This window comes from Chenopodium album, chromosome 6 (genome assembly GCF_948465745.1).
Source record: "Chenopodium album chromosome 6, dcCheAlbu1.1, whole genome shotgun sequence".
NCBI lineage: Eukaryota > Viridiplantae > Streptophyta > Magnoliopsida > Caryophyllales > Amaranthaceae > Chenopodium > Chenopodium album.
In genome coordinates this window covers 29,204,438-29,224,056 of record NC_137839.1, presented here as the reverse complement: position 1 = coordinate 29,224,056, position 19,619 = coordinate 29,204,438, and the positions used below count along the sequence as shown (strand labels likewise).

Here is a 19,619-nt window from a genome sequence, read left to right as displayed (position 1 = left end):
TCTTATGGAAAAAAACATCACATTATTTCTTTGATTCCGCCTGTAAGCGGCTAAGCGCAGTACTTCTAGATATTGTACTTAAAGCATTTGTTTAAACTCTCCCAATTTATCCCTCTTATTTTCCCTCGGAGTCGGGTAACGCGGGGTCAGATTAGCTCAAAATCTCGTGCTAAAGAGCGTGGAGGTTTGAGTCTACAATACGAGACTAATTCGATCCAACTATTTTTTTGAACCAGTTCGGGACCTCCGGCTAGACTAAATCCTAGTGAGAGCACTCTATAAAAGAGCTCGGACAATTAAGCCCTATTTCGACTATGTATTTATAGATTGAGTATGTACTTTGGTAGTTATTCTACCTGTTCACCCTAAATTTTCCATTCTTCTTCTTCTTTCAAACATCTACGTAGTGTGATAGGTTTTTTTTTTTTAAAAAAAATAGCCTTTTCTTTCATTCTACTCCCGCATCCTAATCAATGTGCTCACTTAACATGGCACATAATTTTAAGAAATATGTTGCTTGATCATCTAAAGCCAAAACCATGGGCCCTTGCCATTTTTAGACATGGGCAATCAAATTTGAGAAAAATGAAAAAGGAAGTGAGCATACCAAGTCTATGGAGTACATTGGTTTTATATGTTCTCATAAATCTAATATATATATATAAAGGGGAGTTTTTCCCCGAGTTTTTAGAGAGCCACGTAGGATTTAATTTTCTTAGCGCGCCACGTAGGATTATGAATTTAAGTAGTAGTCAATTAAGTAAGAGATTATTAATTTCTTTTACAATTAAATAATTCAACTGCCACGTAAGCAAAATTAGCAAATGAAATTTTAAAGTTTAAATTAATTAAATACAAAATATTATCTTTTAATATTAGGAATTTTATCTAATATTCTAAAACTAATATAATAGCAATTTTAATCACATAAATATGAAAAATAAATTTTTTTTAAAAAAATACTGACAAGCACGGGCTTCATCTAGTTATTCTTATAGAAGCCAGTTACTGTATGCAACAAATTACAATGTCCATCAACTAAAAACCTTATAAAACAAAACAAAAAAAAAAAAAAAAAAAAAAAAAAAAAAAAAAAAAGAAGTGTTGACTTTAGCACTGTTCACATACTCTTCTTTGACTATTATTGGTAAATTTTACACAAGGCAAATCGTAATCAAGTGGGATATGTCTCAATGTATAACTGTCAAATATCAACTTTCCACATTTTTTACTGTCATACTGATAATTACATAAATTAATGGTTGAAATCATGTATTAACATGTGCGAAATTTAATATGTTCCAACCTTAAAACAACGGAAGAAGTATATACTAAATTATTCCACATTTGGCTCTTCACAAAAAAAGATAAAATTAAAATAATTGTAAATTGCAATTACAACTTATTTCATAATGAACATACCTTTAACCATTTGACTGAGAAATTTCTCCCATAATGCGCTGTCCCATGTGCATGCTTCCAGTTACCACCACTAGCAGTCTCACCAATTTTCGATGTCATCTTTGCACAGCCCTAGCAGTAGAAAATAAGCATTCTATCAGTGGTGTCTATAAACTTGGCAAACCCATCATCATCTAAATTGCCAGAAAGAATTACGAAACCCCACCTGAAAATGTCGAGTACGGTTAACAGAAAAAACTAAGATTACATGCTCAACAGTATCAAAAGCTTCATTCAGTTTGGCTTCGTTGCTTCTTTGGGTAGCCCATACACCTTGTTGAACAGATAACTCCAAGTTTTCACGATTGCAGCTCTTCACAATAAAATACCTGTATTTCAACAAATTGAAATGAAGGAAGAATATCCAAGAAAGTTTTTTATAAAAATCCCCAACCAGAAAAATGAATGAAATTGTTTGCAAAGAGTCAACTTGGTTTCAAAGGGATGAAACTGATATGATAAGCATGGCATCATTATATACATGATCTGGTAATTTTTATATACCCTTCCCTTCCGCTCCCCATTTTTCCCATTTTCCTCTTTACCCACATTAAATATGCTAATCTGTGCTGCAAGATACGGTTTTTGGAAGACATGTGAAGCTAGATGGTTTGCATTGGTGCAGGTATATCAGAGCATGCGTTTATATTGAATAATCTAAATGAAATAATTATAGCAGCTTTAGTGTGCCTGAATATCATCAAGTTCTTTCAAAGAGTTATTATTTGACAACAAAATCAACTCACATAGAAATGTAGCAAGTGAGTAAACTAAACAACAATACTCTACAACTACAACGTTCCTGTTGATAGAGCAAGAGAACATCAATACAGCACATGAATTAAGGATTACAGCAAAAAACAAATTTCCTTAACCATCCCATGAAACACTGAACAACACTAGAAAATAGAACAAGTTGCTACCAGTTCCATATCCTCTACCCTCCTTGTCCTGAACCTCCATATAATGCAACTGTATGCAAACTTCATCTGAATAGAACTTCTAATCTCCAAACAGTGTGGGTGCATAAGTTCAATATAACACTTTATGTCAACAACTTCCGCTTTAACAATTTTAACAAGAAAAAAAAAAAAGCCAACAGGACCTTCACCTTCTCAGATCCTATATAGAATATAGAACGGTCCAGCAAGTACATATTGTTAAAATAACACTGAATCTTCAATAACAATAGAGGTAAAAGATGAATAGACAAGGAACACTATACCCTAAGTGCCCTCATAAATTCAAAAGAACTGGTCCATGATGTATTTACAAAGAAAAGCACAATGAATTCAGACAGAAACACTATTCCCCAAGTAATTCATGGTATTCAACGGTTAATTTACTGCATTGATGCCAAGGTAGAAATTTGTTTAAAAAGAATAAGTGTTTGCAAAACAAAACTAATTAAAATTAATATAAGTTTGTGAGCTAAACCTTATTCTCTTTGGACCAAATATTAAATGAAACAAGGTAAGTGTAGCTTTCTAGGAGCCTGCCAACAGTAAATTTCAAAGTTCTCAATACACATACTCCTCCAACCCCCCCCCCCCCCCCCCCCCCCGGGGGGCCTTAATGATCCAGTGGTAAGGTAAATAAGAGAAGGAAAAAAAAGGAGAAATTTCTAGTACAAATTACTCTCTTAATTTCTTTTAAGGATCTTCAAATTACTGGTTCTCCATATTTACACATGAGATTTGCCCCTTCCAAGCCCATTAAAATAACTCTTATCATTTATTGAAGTTTATAGAGAAATATACAATTATGGGAACAGTAATATACCAATTAGTTTCACTTTCATCTAAAAAACCTAAAAAAATTAGTGGTCCAATGCAATAACAAAGAGGAAAGTGTACCCCTTATCTAACACCAATCAGTTCCTCATACAGCAATATAAGTATGTTGGTCCGCAGAAGGTGTCACACTTAAAGGAAACTAGGGATTTTTTATATATCACAATAAGAAATTATGGTCATTGTACCAACACCCCTTGACCAAACAAAAATGCAGAAAGCCAAGATCTCTATAAAAAGGATAAAGTAGGTATCAACAATAAAAAAAAATGAAACATATTTCACCATTTCTGTATAGCCACTGTAGAAATATTTTATATATATATATATAGGGGAGGGATCTGGTGAGAATAGGTTCATATGTGAGAATTCATACTTATATGAGAACTGATTTAAAATTTAGAACATGTGAATTACAATTTAGAACATGCGAGTTAAAATTTAGAACATGTGATTCAAATTAAAAATTTGAACATATGAGTAATAATTTAGAACATTTGTGTGAGTAATATGTTTAGAACATCAAATTTAAGAATTAGAACAAGTGATTAAAAATTTATAAAATTTGCTTTATGAAATTTTAAACATATGAGTAAAATTTAGACATATGATTTAAGATTATGAACATCTGAATTAAAATTTAGAACAAACTGATATACAATATATTAAGTGTGAGTAAAGAATTTAGAACATACGAGTAATAAAATAGAACATACAATTTAAAATCTGGAACATATAATTAAAAATCTTAAAACACACGTTTTAAAATTTAGAACCAGTTAAAATTTTGGAACAAGTTATTTAAAATTTATGACATCGAACTTAACTAATTTATGGTTTAGAACATGTGAGTACTAAATTAGAACATTTGATTTAATTTAGAACACCTAAGGAAAAATTTAGAACATCAGATTTAAAATTTAGAACATACGAGTAAAAATTTAGAACATAAAGAGTGTTCTCACGTAAGAAAAATTCTCACATAAGAAAATTTCTCACAAGAGCCTTCCCCTATATATATATATGTATGTATATGTATATGTCTAGGTTCCAGATATACTTTTTATATGTGCAAAGGCAAAGATACAGCTTGTACAAGAATATTATCCCTGAAATAAAACATCATATACAATAATTTGAATCATAAACCTTATAGAAAACTTAAGCACTCTGGACACACCTAGTTATCCCTTGAGGAAGTGGAGTAGCTGTCCTGCCTGTTTGACTAGATGAATTACTGGGAAGATTTTGTATGTTGTCCTGACCAGCCAGATGAGGCTGCTGTAATTGTTGCTGTATGTTGGAAGACTCTGTTGCTGTAGATTTTGGGACTGAACCTTGATTTGCAGTGTTAGCACCTTGTGGAAACTGCGATCTGTCTGCTTGCTGAGAATAATTTGTATTCCGTTGTTGAGAAAATCTATTTGAGACACCATAACTGTATGAGGTGAGTTGCTGGATCTTCTGAAGTACTTCGTCAACAGCAGGCGGAGGTCCAGGCTGCTTTGCATGTCGGTAACGACAGTCTGGCCCATTAGGACAGAAACCCAATTTGTACCTACAGTCAGTGATCCAACTTAAAATTAGAACCACAAATGCAGACTATCATTATACTAAAATACTCTTGCAATGCAATAATTTAACATCCAGTAAATGCCTATAAGAGCACTCTCAGTGATGGCCAAAAAAGTGCCCATGAGGAGATATAATGGTGGGGGGAAGAAAAAAAGCAGCAACACTCATGGATGAAACAAGAAATGCCCATGAGAAATTTCCAAACGCCATAAGGAAATTCCAAATGCTACAGTACTTCGTTAATGGCGGGCTGCTGAAATGTGGCAGCTCTGCCCCCCCCCCCCCCCCCCACCACCACCAAAAAAAAAAACGCATGTTACATTTTATTAATTTTTATAACTTAAAAAAAAAAACCATCGATCATAAATTTTATTTTTAATTATAAATAGACACCCATTTTACCATATTTTGACATCCTTTAAAAAATCTCTATTTTCGACGTAAGTACTTTTTTTCCAATTCCACTTACTATTATTGTCATTATTATTAATAATTAACTTACAGTTGTTATTATTATTAATATTATAAGCACTTAAACTATAAGTTGATTAATGGAAAAAAAATAGCCAATGAGATAGAAAAAAAAAATAACTGATTAAAAAAATAATCGAGAGTTTATCAAGTAAACTAATCTTAATAACCAAATAATATAACGCGAGTAAACACAATAAACTTTTGATTGTAATGTTTAAATATCTTAAATAATATTTAAAACTTAAATAAATAGATTAACATTAAATGGTAGGATTGAGAAAATATGGAGGGGTATAGTTATAATAGGAGAGAGTGGTGGGTGAGAAGCTTTTATTTTCTTTTCTTTTTTTCTCTCTCACTGCTCTGCACCACCATTTACCTCTGATTTTCTGAAGCATAATCCATCTATAATCTAATCGCTAAGAGGTTTCAAAACAAAAAGGACGCTTTTTAGAAGCATTACAATTATTAGCCTAACGCCTCAGACGAGACTCCAAAAGTGAGTAGGATAAAGAACAGTTTAAATGTGTGCAGCATAGCCTTATCCTAGCTACCACAGATGATGTTTTGTTGAGCCCATTTTATATAAACTACCAAATCACAATCAACGCAAAAAGGCAGCTTAGAACTCCTCTAATTCTGTTGAAAATAAACATGTCCCAAAATGACAAGTTAGAGATAAGGATATGATAGACCGTGATATCCACAGAATTAATTTTGTCACTTTACCTCAATAATAAAAAGAAGAGCAATAAGGAATATTTGTCCAAAAGCACCATTCAATAAAATTAGTGAGAAATACCTTCTACACTACTGTAATATATTATTAAAATGTCTTTAACGATTTTTTTACAAATATAATTAAAGATGTTCAAAGTCAAAGTAGTGCATTGGCAAACCGGTATGCTAAATAAAAAAACACAACTACAATGAAATGAAATAAATATTCAGCAAGATGTGGTATTTTATTATATTTAGTAGGTAGTGGAGCCAGAGTGAAGTAAGAGAATACTGCAGGGATAAACACGTGGTGATACAACATGACACCAAATACTAGTACAAATCCATCTCAAACCTGACATTGTGCACTTGAATACGTCAACTACGATAAGATACCACAAGTTCCCGTCAAAAGGAAAAAAAAAAAAAAAAAAAGGATACCACAAGTTATACACTTGGGGAATCTCCGAACATATACAAAGCCCACATATATAGGGGTTTTTGTCGCAAGGGAGATGCAAGTCCATCACCTTCGATCGCCTACATGGTCTAGTGGTAAAGGTCTAGTGGTAAGCATTAGAGAGAGAGAGAGAGAATTTACCCATTTGTAAAAAATTACATGGTACTACTTTGTGAGTTACCTAACCCGACAATCAATCAAAGCCTTACTCGAAGTGCGACACTTCAAATTAAAACATTAAATAGCACCATCTAAAACATGAAGTTGTCACCTTCTTTTTCTTTTTGACACTCTTCTACATTTAGGCGCGTTTTGGTTTGAAGTAAACATTTTCGATGAAAATTTAGTTTTCATAGAAAAACACATTTTCAAGGAAAACCTCATTTGCCATAAAAGAAAAATTATAGAGAAAAAAAAAATAGAAGTGGAAATGTGACAATTAATGAGAGGAAAGTAAAAAAGGGATGAGGAGGAGGAAGGAATACGTGGCTTCCCTTTTCTAGTAAAGGAAAATATTTTCCACCAATAAGGTGTAATTTTCTACCATTGGGAAAAATGTTTTCCCCCGTTCAAAAAACAAACAAAGGAAAATAAGGATAAATGGAAAAATCATTTTCTATGAAAACATTTTACATCGAAGCAAATGAAGTCTTAAGGTTTGCTCTAGAACTTTTTTGTTATTCTTTTGCTTTTCTAACACCCTCTTTTTATTTATAAAATATATTGTATTATGTAAATGTCATGTTGTCCAAATTTAAACCCGATTTACATAAATTGTCATATCATGTCATAATTGTACCCATACCCATGCCCATATCACAACACTCCTAAACAAATCTAAGTTGTAGGTTACAAGTAATCTAAGATGGCCTAACAAGGAAAGTTATGCAAGAAATCAAGGATAGATGGAGTAGTATAAAAGAAAGTTCACATGAAGAAAATAAACAATTAGACTAATTCAATTAAAAGTGTACATGAATACTCCCTCTATTCCTAAATAATTTACTCGTTTGACTTTTATTTACTATTATATACTAAATTCGAACATTGTTTTGTAGTAACGTGTCACTAACCCAAGTAGTCAAGGTGTCCAAGCAATACAACCACCTAGGAGAAAAAGCAGCAGTAAACAGTCTTATGAATTATAGAAGCTCCAATTGAGAAGAGGACAACATTAATTAAGAAGAAGAGAAGGAAAGAAAGCAACTTAGTTTCTTTGTTGTTTAATTATGTTTTTCTAATTCAGCTAAGTATCACATGTTATGCTTCATGGTCATCCATGACCATCGTAGTATAAGTAGAGTAATCTCGGTAGCAGAGAAGATATCCAGAAATTGAGTGTAAACACATTGTGAGATTAGTAGCCTCAAGCTACTTAGAGAGAGTAATAGCGAAAAAGGCGCTGAGGCGCAAGGCGATGCAAGGCGCACGAGGTTTGGCAAGGCGTTTCGGGTAAGGTGCACGAGGCGCACATGAGGCAAACTTCAGCCAAAAATTTTTAACAGCCCATATATTGCGCCTCACTTCAAAGAGGCACGCCTTAGGAGCAGCGGAACCCCTCTCGCCTTAGTGCACCTTGAGCTTTTTTATACATTGGTAATAGCCTCAAGCTAATAACTTGTAATCCTCCTTCTATGATTAATCAAGCCCCGTCTCAAGCCTCAGTGTGGTGCAACCCAATATAGCTTTGACCGTAAGGCGGTAGGGTCCACTCGACGATTGACGAAATAAGAGTTACAAGATCGAAGGGCAAAAGGGTTGTGCTTTAGGTGTGACAAAAGATGAGGGGTGCACCACCGTTATAAACGGAAGGAGCTCACCCTCATGGTCGCCGATGAAAAGGAAAACGATGGAGGATAAGGGGATGAAGGAGAAGAAACGTGGGCAACTAATGAACCCGCCATTGAAGTGTCGTTGTGTTCGGTGGTGGGACTTTCAAACTCAAAGACCATGAAGCTTGGTGGTGAAGTAAAAGAGCGACGGGTAGTGGTAATGATTGACCCAAGCAATGTATAAAAAGCTCAAGGCGCACTAAGGCGATAAGGGTTTTGCATCGCCTAGGTGCGCCTCATGCGCCTCTTTGAAGTGAGGCGCACTGTATAAACAGTTAAAAAATTGACAGAAAATTGCTTCAAAAGCGCCTCTTGTGCGCCTTGTGCGCTTTTGGTGCGCCTCGGGCGCCCAAGGTGCGCCTAATTGAAAACGCCTCGCCGAGACCCAAAAAAGCTCTTACCCCCTATCGCCTTGCGCCTCAATGCCTAGGCGCGCTTTTTCAATCACTGAGGGCAACCCATAATTTCATTTCGACACAACTAGTGTCGGAGTTGCCGCTAGAAGTGTACGGGAAGGGTGAGTACCGTGAGTTCGATGTGGCTCTCGGGAATGGAGATTCGGTGAAAGGTCAAGGAGTGTGCAAGAAATTGGTGGTCAAGCCAGTGTTTGAAAAAGCGCGCCTAAGGCGCGCCTAGGCGTTAAGGCGATAGGCGTTTAGGGGTAGGGGCTTTTTTTGTTGTTGGGCGAAGCGTTTTGAATGAGGCGCAACTAGGCGCATCGAGGCGCGTGAAGCCAGTAGGCGCAGAAAGCGTGCTTAGTTGTGCCTTTTTAAAAAAAGTTACTTTTTTCTTTTTACTGTTATGCTTTATATTAAAATAATGTATGTAGTGCTATGCTAGAAAGTTCTACTATATTTTATCTGGTTTATTTTGTGGTCCACAATATCCTTAACACTAGAAAAAAAAAAAAAAAAAAAAAAAAAGAGTAGAAGACAGAAGATTGTTGTAGCCGGCCCTAGCTGTTTGTTGAAGATTTCTTCGGCCATCTCCATCTCCAGGTATGTAATCTTCAACCAAATTTCTTCTTTTTTTTTTTCTTTTTCTTTTTCTTTTTCTATTTCTTCTCTTCTCTATTTCTTTTTCTTTTTCTTCCATGCTTCTTCTCTGTCTCTTCTGATTTTCCTTCCGTTTTTTTTTTCAATTTGTTTGCCAGATTTTTTATCATCTCTCTAACTTGAAAAAGACCCAACCTTTATGTCCTTTGTAGAGATTAGAACCTTTATAACTTCTCTTTTCTGTAAATTTTTGCATGCAAATAAAATCTATATAAACAATAAATGCAAATATCAACTATCAACCACTTGTCACATTCTACCTAAAAAGCCACATGGTCTACATTAATTTAATAAACTGACATCACCACTAACCAACAACATTTATATGAAAATACTTTATTTAATCAATTGCTTTTAATATAATATGTGGTTATTTAATTTGTTGACTACTTTATTCATCATCTACTGTCATTTAAATATTATATTCCATTAATAATATATAGTAATATAATTTAGGAAAATTTGTCAAAAATAAGCCAACCTTTTAGTGGTTAACTCAAAATAAGCCAACCTTTTAATTAACTAAGAATAAGTCAACTTTTATATGACATTATTTTTAATTAGGCCAAATTACCTACAACCTTCACAACAAGTCACTTTATTTATTTTATTTAATTTTATTGAAAAATCCTCCACCCAAAAACCACTGTCTACACAGCCACCATCTTCAAGCCACCCAACCACCATTGTCGTCTGCCAACCAATTATCCCATTACCCCAACCGCATCATAGCAACATGCCCCCTTGAAGCGCAGCCTTGCCTCCACCGCCGCCCACCGTCTCACCATTTTTCTCTGCAACCACCACAAAACAACTACTTTCCCCCCACACACACACACACACAAAAGTACAAAACAAATCATCAATCAACCACTAGAAATCCATTAACTCTTCCAACTGTTCATCGCACGCGTCACCCTCAAACTCCGAGATAATCAATACAATACTTCTCCTGGACATCATCTTCATCATTGGACTATTCTAAAACCTCATACGCTGCCGCCTCCGCCTCCGCCTCCCTCACTACAACTTTGTCATGGACCTACCTGTCTTTCCACTCCACACTTCCAACTTTTTAATTTGGGTTTGTTGAAGAGGGAAGGTGGGGCACGAATTGGGTAATAAAAAAATTAAAATTAAATAAAAAATAAAAACTAAAGGCTAACATTTTTACATACCATGGATTATGGTCAATATTGGCGTTAAGTAGGAGAGAGAATAGAGTGGTGTTGGGAGAGGAGAGAGAAGGGGACGGTGGAAGGTGGGAGGAGGAAGGAGGAAGGAGGCAGAGATTGGGGTAAAAAAATTAAAAAATTAAACTAAAATTGAATTGAAAGTAAGTAAAAAATCAAAATTAAAATCTTAAAATCCAAACCAATAAAATCAAAACACATGTCATTTTAACTTGTTTTACCAGTTTTAAACAGGTTAATACTCAATCAAAGAAAATACCTCCAAAAGGTTGACTTATTCTTAGTTAATTAAAAGGTTGACTTATTTTGAGCTAACCGCTTAAAGGTTGGCTTATTTTTGACAAATTTTCCTATAATTTATTACAAATATAATTTGTATTTAAGTCTTGTTCTTTTATAATGACAGATATGGAGGAGGATGGCACCAAACGAACTGATATAGGCTGGACACATGGATATTTAGCTAATCCAAATAATAAGACCAATGTCACTTGCAAGTATTGTATGAAAGTGGCCAAAGGAGGAATATTCAGACTTAAACAACATTTGGCTAGTGGTTACAGAAACATAAAATCTTGTCCAAAGTGTCCTGATCATGTGAGAGAAGAAATAATAGAATACATGTTAAAGAGAAAGAGTAATAGAGAGCAAGTTAATTTGATGCATGAGTTTGACCTGACCTTGATGATGAAGATAATGAATTGCAAATGTTGGGATCTAACTCAAAAGGAAAAAGGCCAATGAATGTCAGAGCATCAAGCAATGATAAAAGAGCAAAACAAGTTGGTCCAATGGATGCTTTTTTTAAATCTCGTACACAAACACCGGGTACACAAAAAACCCTTAATGAATCTTACAAGAAAGAACAAAGGGAGAAGGCATGTGCAGATTTTTCAAAATGGATGTTTGATGTTGGAATTGTATTCAATGCTCTTAATTATCCTAGCTTCAAAATTGCTATTGATTCTATCACTAGAGTCGGAATTGGAATGAAGCCTCCAAGTGCATATGATGTCAGGGTTCCTTTTCTAAAAAGGAAGTTCAGAATGTCGATGAGATCATGAAAAGTCACAAAGAAGAATGGGCCAAATCAGGATGTTCTATTATGTCGGATGGGTGGACTGATAAATGTGGTAGGACAATCATCAACTTTCTAGTCAATTGTACGAAAGGAAGTATGTTCCTTGAATCTGTTGATGCCTCAAGCTATATAAAGACGGGGAACAAACTATATAACCTGCTAAGTGCTATTGTTGACTTGGAGAAAACAATGTTGTGCAAGTTATCACAGACAATGGAAGCAATTATGTTGCTGCTGGTAAGAAATTTACAAAAAAAAAATTGTTTCAAATTTATTTTATTATTTCACTAGTTTCTTATATAACTTTATTTTGATTAGGTACCCTCTTAATGGCAAATTATCCACACTTGTATTGGACTCTGTGTGCAACTCACTGTATTGATCTTATCCTTGAAGATATTGGACGACTTCCTATCATTGAAAGAGTCCTAAAGAGGGCAATTCAAATGAATAGCTTCATTTATCAACGCCCTGGTCTTCTAAATTTGATGAGACAATTCACTAACCAAAAGAACTTGTTAAGGCCAGCAACGACAAGGTTTGCTACTGCATTTATTACATTATCATCAATACACAAGCAACAACACAATCTAAGAAAAATGTTTACTTCTCAACAATGGAGAAGTAGCAAATGGGCTAAGGAACCAGGAGACAAAAAAGAAGCAGCTGAAACGGTTATGATGCCTTCCTTTTGGAATGGTACAGTGTATGCATTGAAGCTAACAGGTCCATTAGTTCGTGCACTAAGGTTGTGGTGAAAATAAACCTCCTATGGGCTACATATATAAGGCAATGGACCGTGCCAAAGAAGCAATTTCAACATCATTCAATCAAAATGAGTCCAAATACAAAGAAGTCTTTGAGATGATTGATAAGAGATGGGAATGTCAACTACACCGTCCTTTAAACGCTGTTGGACACTTGTTGAACCCTGAATTTTTTATGATAATCCCGAAACTGAGCAATGTGAAGAGGTAGTAAATGGATTATATGAGTGCATCCAAAGGTTGGTCCCTCGACTTGACAAGCAAGCAAGATTATGACTGAGCTCACTTCTTACAAGCAAGCAAATGGTCTCTTTGGAAATCAAATGGCTATAAAGCATAGGAAAACTAAAGCTCCATGTAAGCAACTTATATCAATTCAATTAATTGTAACTATTCACCTAATTACATACTAATCTCTATAATGTAAATTTTAATTTTGTAGGTGGTGGTCTTGTTATGGTTCTTCTACACCTACTTTACAGCAATTTTCCATAAAGATTTTAAGTCTTACATGTAGTGCATCAGGTTGTGAAAGAAATTAAAGTACCTTTGAACATGTAAGTGGTGTTTCCTTCTAATTATTTATTAAAATTGATTTGTCAATTTCTTGGTGGTTATAGCTAAATATATTCTGTTTTGACAGATTCATTCAAAAAAGAGGAATCGACTCACACAATCTCGTTTAAATGACTTGGTGTGTGTTAAGTATAATCGGGCATTGGTTCAAAAATACAAGTTTCGTGATAAGATTGATCCCATAGCTTTGAAAGATATTGATGATAGCAATGAGTGGTTAACCGGAAGGATAGAAGAAGATGCTGAAAATGATCATGTGTTTGATGATGATGATGATCTTACATGAGGCCAAGTTGCTGGTGCGGCCGGAATTTTGGAAGAAAGATTCAACTTGAGATCAAGAGGAGGTAGACTTGGAGAAAATATTGGTAGTTCAAGCAAAGGAACCATACAAAGGCAGCCATTAGGACAAGCAAATGAAGAAGAAGATGAAGATGATGATGAAGGCTACTTATCACTTAATGGAGATGATATGGGAGATGTTTGATGCTTTGATGATTAAATAGGATACTAGGAGCAAAGGAGGACAGATTTACATATCCTTTTAAAACTACTATATTTGTTTCCTAATTGCTAGTGGCCTAGTGCATAATATACACTATTTTGTAGGCGATGTTTTTGGAAAACTATGTGCAATGAGAAATCAATGTTTTTCTTATATATTTATGTGTTTTAATATTATATTTCAATCACATATATATATGCATAAGTGAAGGGACCTCTAAATGTAGAAAAGTGCGCCTTACTTAGATAAGGCGCGCGCCTTGCGCTTGTGCCTATCGCCTAGGCTCTGGAACCCCTATCGCCTTAGTGCGCCTTCACTTTTTTATACCCAAGGTCAAGCTAGATGGAGGAGTTACCATCACCGAGGAGTTCTTACCCTTGTCTTTGGGAAATGCCGAGGTGATACTCGGGGGTTCAATGATCGAAGAAATTGGGATCCATGATCACAAATTGGAAAACTCATGTCATGAAATTCGCCATCGCCATAGTTCCGGTGACCTTGGGGGGCGACCCCGCACTTGAGAAATCATGTCTCGTTGAAGGCTATGGTGAGAAGCATGGGTAAAGAAAAGGTTAGGCTCTTAGTGGAGATCAACAAAATTGAGGAGGTACAGGCCTAAGCCACTAGGCCCATACCAGAATACATGGAAGGCCTTCTTGAAAAATATTAGAAGGTGTTCAATATACCAATGGGACTTCCTCCTCAACGTGAGCATGAACATGCAATCACACTCAAGGAGGGGAGCAACCCCAAGGTCACCGGACCCAAGTAGTCAAGGTGTCCAAGCAAGTCAACCACCCATACGGGTCCATGCAAGAAGAAGGCAAGTCAACCAAGGAGGTGAAAAAGCAACAGCAGCAAACACTCTTATGAATTATGGAAGCTCTAATTGAGAAGAGGACAAAATTAATTAAGAAGAAGAGAAGGAAAGAAAGCATCAAAGCAATATATATTTTTTTGTTGTTTAACTGTATTTTTCTAATTTAGCTAAGTATCACATGTTAAGCTTCAACGAAATCCTTGACCATCTTAAGTATAAGTAGAGTAGGTGAGAGTAATAGCCTCATGCTACTTGGTGAGAGTAATAGCCTCAAGCTACTTGGAGAGTAATAGCCTCAAGCTATTAACTTGTAATCCTCCTTCTATTATTAATCAAGCATTCAACTTTGTTGCTTTAATTCGCCATAATTTCCGGCAACCTAAGTCAGTCCATACATAACGTATAAAAAGCAATTTTATCATGAAATATATAGTTATATAGGTATTAATGATCTAACTTTTTAATATTTATTTTACTAATATTTAATCATATATATTGTTAAATATCCAAACTAATGTAGTGACATGTGTGTCAATTATTTAGGGACGAAGGGCGTACTTTAACTTACACATAATTAGTTAAGATACTTGTCAAAGTTGGTATATATGAATAGTACAACACTAAAAGTGCTGCCATTTTTTTTAAAATGATTTCGGGAAGCATTTTATAAGCCAAAGGATTTTGAAGTGGAGTTTACTATCCAACAAGATACAATTTTTCAACCGTAAAACCTTTTCTTATTCTTCTTTACCAAACCCTGCCCCTCTCCATCACCCCAACCGCCGTCTTAGAAAGATTTTGAAACCAAACATAAAGAAGTATCCTCTTTTGAAGACATTCATGATAGGCTCAAAGGCTACCATGTGATGCCTTAGAGTTTGCTTTACAAACTGAAGTCTTGAAGGGATTCTATTACAGCTTGAAATGTCCAATATTTATGAGGGGAACTCTCATTAATGGCCCTATGAAATTGCACTCTACATTTGGTAGCTAAAAAAGTTTGCAAATCTAATAAATGGCCTTATGCTTTGGCATTTTTGTATAAACAATCATTAATAATGGTTTTTGGTTTAAAAAAAAAATACATTATCATGCTTAACAAAAAAGAGTGTTTAGGTTAAATTTAAAGGAAAAGGAAATGAATAAAGAAATGACTATGATATGAATCAATTAACCTACCCATAAAACAGCCCAAACTATCAAACTCCATGTTACAAGTAAAACTCTAGATCAGGATCTTCTATTATCTAATTCAACCTTGAAAGGAAGAAAGATATATAAATCCACCCTCTCTCACACACATCTTCATTCTTCATTGTTAAGCAAGATAGGTATATAAATCCCCCTCTCTCACACATCTGCATTCTTCGCTATTCAGCAAAATAGGTGTATATCCCCCCTCTCACAAACATCTGATGAGCACGATAGGTATATATACCCCCTCTCTCACACCCATCTGGAGGCAACTAGATGAGATTGACTCATGCGGTGGATGGTGGCAGTTATTGAGTTGTGGCTTGGTGGTAAAATCAATGCCCTGCTGATGGTGGTGATGGTGGCTCCCTGGGTGAGTTGATTGCATAGCTGCTTAGTTGGTGATAGTTTTTTTTTCTTTTTCTTTTTCTTTTTTATTTTCATTTTTTTGAAGCAATAAATATCAACAAATATTATCCACTCGAGTGATAAAATAACCAAATACACTCATTAATGCCACCCTTGAATATAAATCAGAAATATTGGGTTATTCATGAAAATTGCAATTTCTTTTGGCAATCAAACAAAATATACAATGACACAAGATCACCAATGAAAACTCCCCCTTTTCTCAAAGGTAGGAAGTGAAGGAAAATATAGACACCAAATATGCTACAAGGTAGGACTTTGTGCTACAAAAGTTAAAAATTGTAGATTGAAACTAAAGCCAGTCTTTTACTCTTATGTTCCATGGCTTTTTATGTGTAGTGTAGAATTTTCATGTGGTGAGATTTGTGAGATATATATACATGCTTAAATTGAGGATGTGAATTTTAATTCTAGAAACCAAATTATTTTTAGTTCTAAAACAAAGTATTTGTTGCATTAAAATTTTTTAAAATAAAAAAAAAATGAAAAAACGATAGTAAAAGCAACCTCTTAACCCATTGAATTTTTGTTGAAGTAGGATGCCAAGGTGTTCTTAGAGAAGGCAAAGTCGACACAAAGAAGCATGGCAAAGATGAGTTTGTCGGAGAAAGAGATGGATCATAAAAAAAAATTAAAAAAAAAAAAGAAAGAAAAAAGAATGGCAAAGATGAGTTTGTCGGAGAAGAAGAGATGGATCATAAAAAAAAAAAAAAAAAAAAATTTAAAAAAAAAAAAAAAAAAAAAAAAAAAAAAAAAAAAAGAAGCATGGCAAAGATGAGTTTGTTGGAGAAGAAGAGATGGATCATAAAAAAAATGGTGATGATAGAAGATAGAAAATAAGTACAAGGGAGAAAGGTATTATGTTATTATGTAGCAAGCAAACACTTAATTAGGTATAGGTTTCATGTATCAAAATTAGAGATCAGATATTAACCCCATACCTCATAACTTAAAGTTATTTGGCCCCTTAAGGTTGTGGTAACAACAAAAATGAGCTCCCTATATCTTAGTCCTTGTGCTTAACATTCTTCAATAAAAGTATACGTCATTTTCTTTATAAGAAAAAGAGCATGGCAACGGGTTTTCCCTTATGTGTTTGATCTTATAAATACCTTTTAAATTTGTTGAACCATCTTTAGCTCTTTACATACTAGCCACTCACTATGTACCATTGGTATACACTTCTTTTATTGCTCATTGAACTTCCTCTTCTAAATATTAGCTTACCGACTACCATTCTAAACAAAGGCTGTTATTGGCTAGAGAATACAATTATATATTAAACAAAGTTTAGTCAGACTAAGTAACCGCTACGGTGCTGCCAGGTTTATATCATAAAATATAATGTTCAATAAAACCCCTACTCTCCTTTCCTTCACACAATCAATACTAAGGAAAATAATTAACAACTATCTGAGCTAAGGAGGATGTATACTACGGATGTTTAAAATTAGCCCCCCAAAAAACAAGAATTTTATTAATTAAGAATTCTCTTAATAAAAATAAATTTAGATAAAATCTTATAGTTCCTCTGTTCCACAAATTTTGAGTCTACGAGTCACATGGGCAAGGCATGCCTAGAAATTCTGATCCGGACAGCTGCAACACCTTGGTCACTCTCAAAAAATTCTTCTTCAATCTATTTCTGATGTGAAAATGGAAAACCGGCTACACTATAACCGGCACAATCATCATAAATCTAATGGGAGTGGTTTAGTAATCTACTGGTATATATTTATTTAGGAGTCAGTTTTAAGATGAAAGCTTCAAAAGCCTAATCCATTAATTCTAACACTTTATCTTTTGAGAAAAAAAATCTCAATAACTATCCAGTACCTACACCAATAGGCAATAGCCTCGCCAATGCACTTCCATATAATCCCGTATGGACAGGTACACTCTAGTCTACTAAAATAAAGAAGACACATCAAATATAAGAATACATAAGGTGTTTTCTCACCACATCTCCTATCCCAGCCGTTACTTAACCCAAATAAATCTAATTAATCGAGCCTTCACAGAGCAAATTCTGCTAAAGAATCAATAATTCACTAAATAGTATTTGGCAACACCTACCCGCTCACCTTATTTCTATTAGCGGGGAGTTTGGCAATAGGGATAGGGATAATAAGGATAAGAAGGTAGGATAAGGATAGGGAATTAATAGGTGGGATAAGGATAAAAATTATGTTATCCATTGTTTGGTAAGATTTGGGAATTAAATTGGAATAAATAGTAAAATTAAATAACTATCCTTACTAACATTTCTCCTCTCCCCTCTTCCTTCCCTTTCATTAAGGGTAAAATTGTTTTTACATTTCAAAATTAATCCCTACACCTTGTACATGCCCCCCCCCCCCCTCCTCTTGTTACAAAAATCTAACTATTTTTTATCCCTATCCCTTTCATATGGGATAGAACAATTCCCATTAAACAAACAAGGGATTATAGGATACAAGGGATTATTAATCCCTATCCCACCTACAATCCCTACAAACAAACACCCCCTAGAAGTACAGCACAAACGCATATACCAATAACTACAGGCCTTGATATCACTTTTAATCATGTTAAACATGGCATTGTTAAAGAATACTTCCATTCTCCTACTACAATTGCAGGCCAACCAATTCAACACTAACAACGGTCTGACAAGCTCGGCTATCAGTCAATCGGGAAAGCAATAAAATTCAACACTAACAACAGTCCGACAAGCTCCGCTATCAATCTACTAGAAAGCAATACAATTCAGCACTAACAGCGGTCCGACAAGCTCCGCTATCAATCTACTAGAAAGCAATACAATTCAGCACTAACAGCGGTCCGACAAGCTCAACTATCAATCTACGGGAAAGCAATACAATTCAACACTAACAGCGGTCCGACAAGCTCAGCTGTCAATCCACGGGAAAGCAATACAATTCAACACTAACTCGGCTATCAATCTACGGGAAAGCAATACAATTCATAACTACTCACCTTAAAAACAAGTAAAATCACAAACAAACAAATTGATTAAAAAAAATTAGAGACATACATGTTGCACTCTTTAATATCTTCATTGGTGTGCTTGTAAACACAATCCTGCTCACGACACTCGCCATACAATCTGAAGAACCGGCAGACGGGCATCCGAGACTTGTCGTATTGGTGAAGGAAGCCGCAAGAATCCCCCTTCATACACAGGCTGCGAAGCCAATGGCGGCAAACGGTTTGCCGGAAGCTGCGGCGATTGCCTTGCCCTGAAGACTGGTCAGCAGGGGCAGAACCGCCAGTTGCGACGGCGGCTCCGGCGAAAGGGGCGGCATTTGGATCAGGTTGGATGACGGGATTAGAAGCAGTGGGGATGTTAGGGATAGTGTCGAGGTTGCCTTCAAAATCGAAGCTCAAACTTCCATCAGTGTCTTCCATTGATGGTGTTATGGTAGATGGGTTAGGGTTTTAGAAGCATTGGAATGGAATTGGAAAATGGTTTTTTTTTTTTGGAGAAAGAGTGTTACTCCCTCCGTATTTTTTTAAATGTTACACCTAATGGGGTGAAAGTTCGGTTTACGGATTGGATTATAGCCAAAACCGAATTCAATCCGAATTAATTCGATTTCGGAAATCTCAATCCGAATCCAAATCGAATTCAGATTCGATCCAATCCAATCTGAACCGAATTAATTCGGTTTTTCAAATTAG

The 19,619-nt window shown here is 35.2% G+C and overlaps 1 protein-coding gene across 1 annotated transcript in view; it reads right to left on the bottom strand.

The window, feature by feature from the left end:
- The window catches only part of LOC145635993 (30-kDa cleavage and polyadenylation specificity factor 30-like), a 31,005-nt gene extending 11,604 nt beyond the window's left edge, over positions 1 to 19,401 (bottom strand). The window contains exons 1-4 of the mRNA XM_081687423.1: positions 18,973 to 19,401; positions 4,435 to 4,812; positions 1,628 to 1,790; positions 1,423 to 1,533 (exon numbers count right to left, since the gene is read on the bottom strand). Of these exons, the coding sequence (XP_081543549.1) occupies positions 1,423 to 1,533; positions 1,628 to 1,790; positions 4,435 to 4,812; positions 18,973 to 19,346 (1,026 nt within the window). The 5' untranslated portion in view covers positions 19,347 to 19,401. The remainder of the gene's footprint in view (positions 1 to 1,422; positions 1,534 to 1,627; positions 1,791 to 4,434; positions 4,813 to 18,972) is intronic.
- Between the last annotated feature and the right edge of the window lie 218 nt (positions 19,402 to 19,619).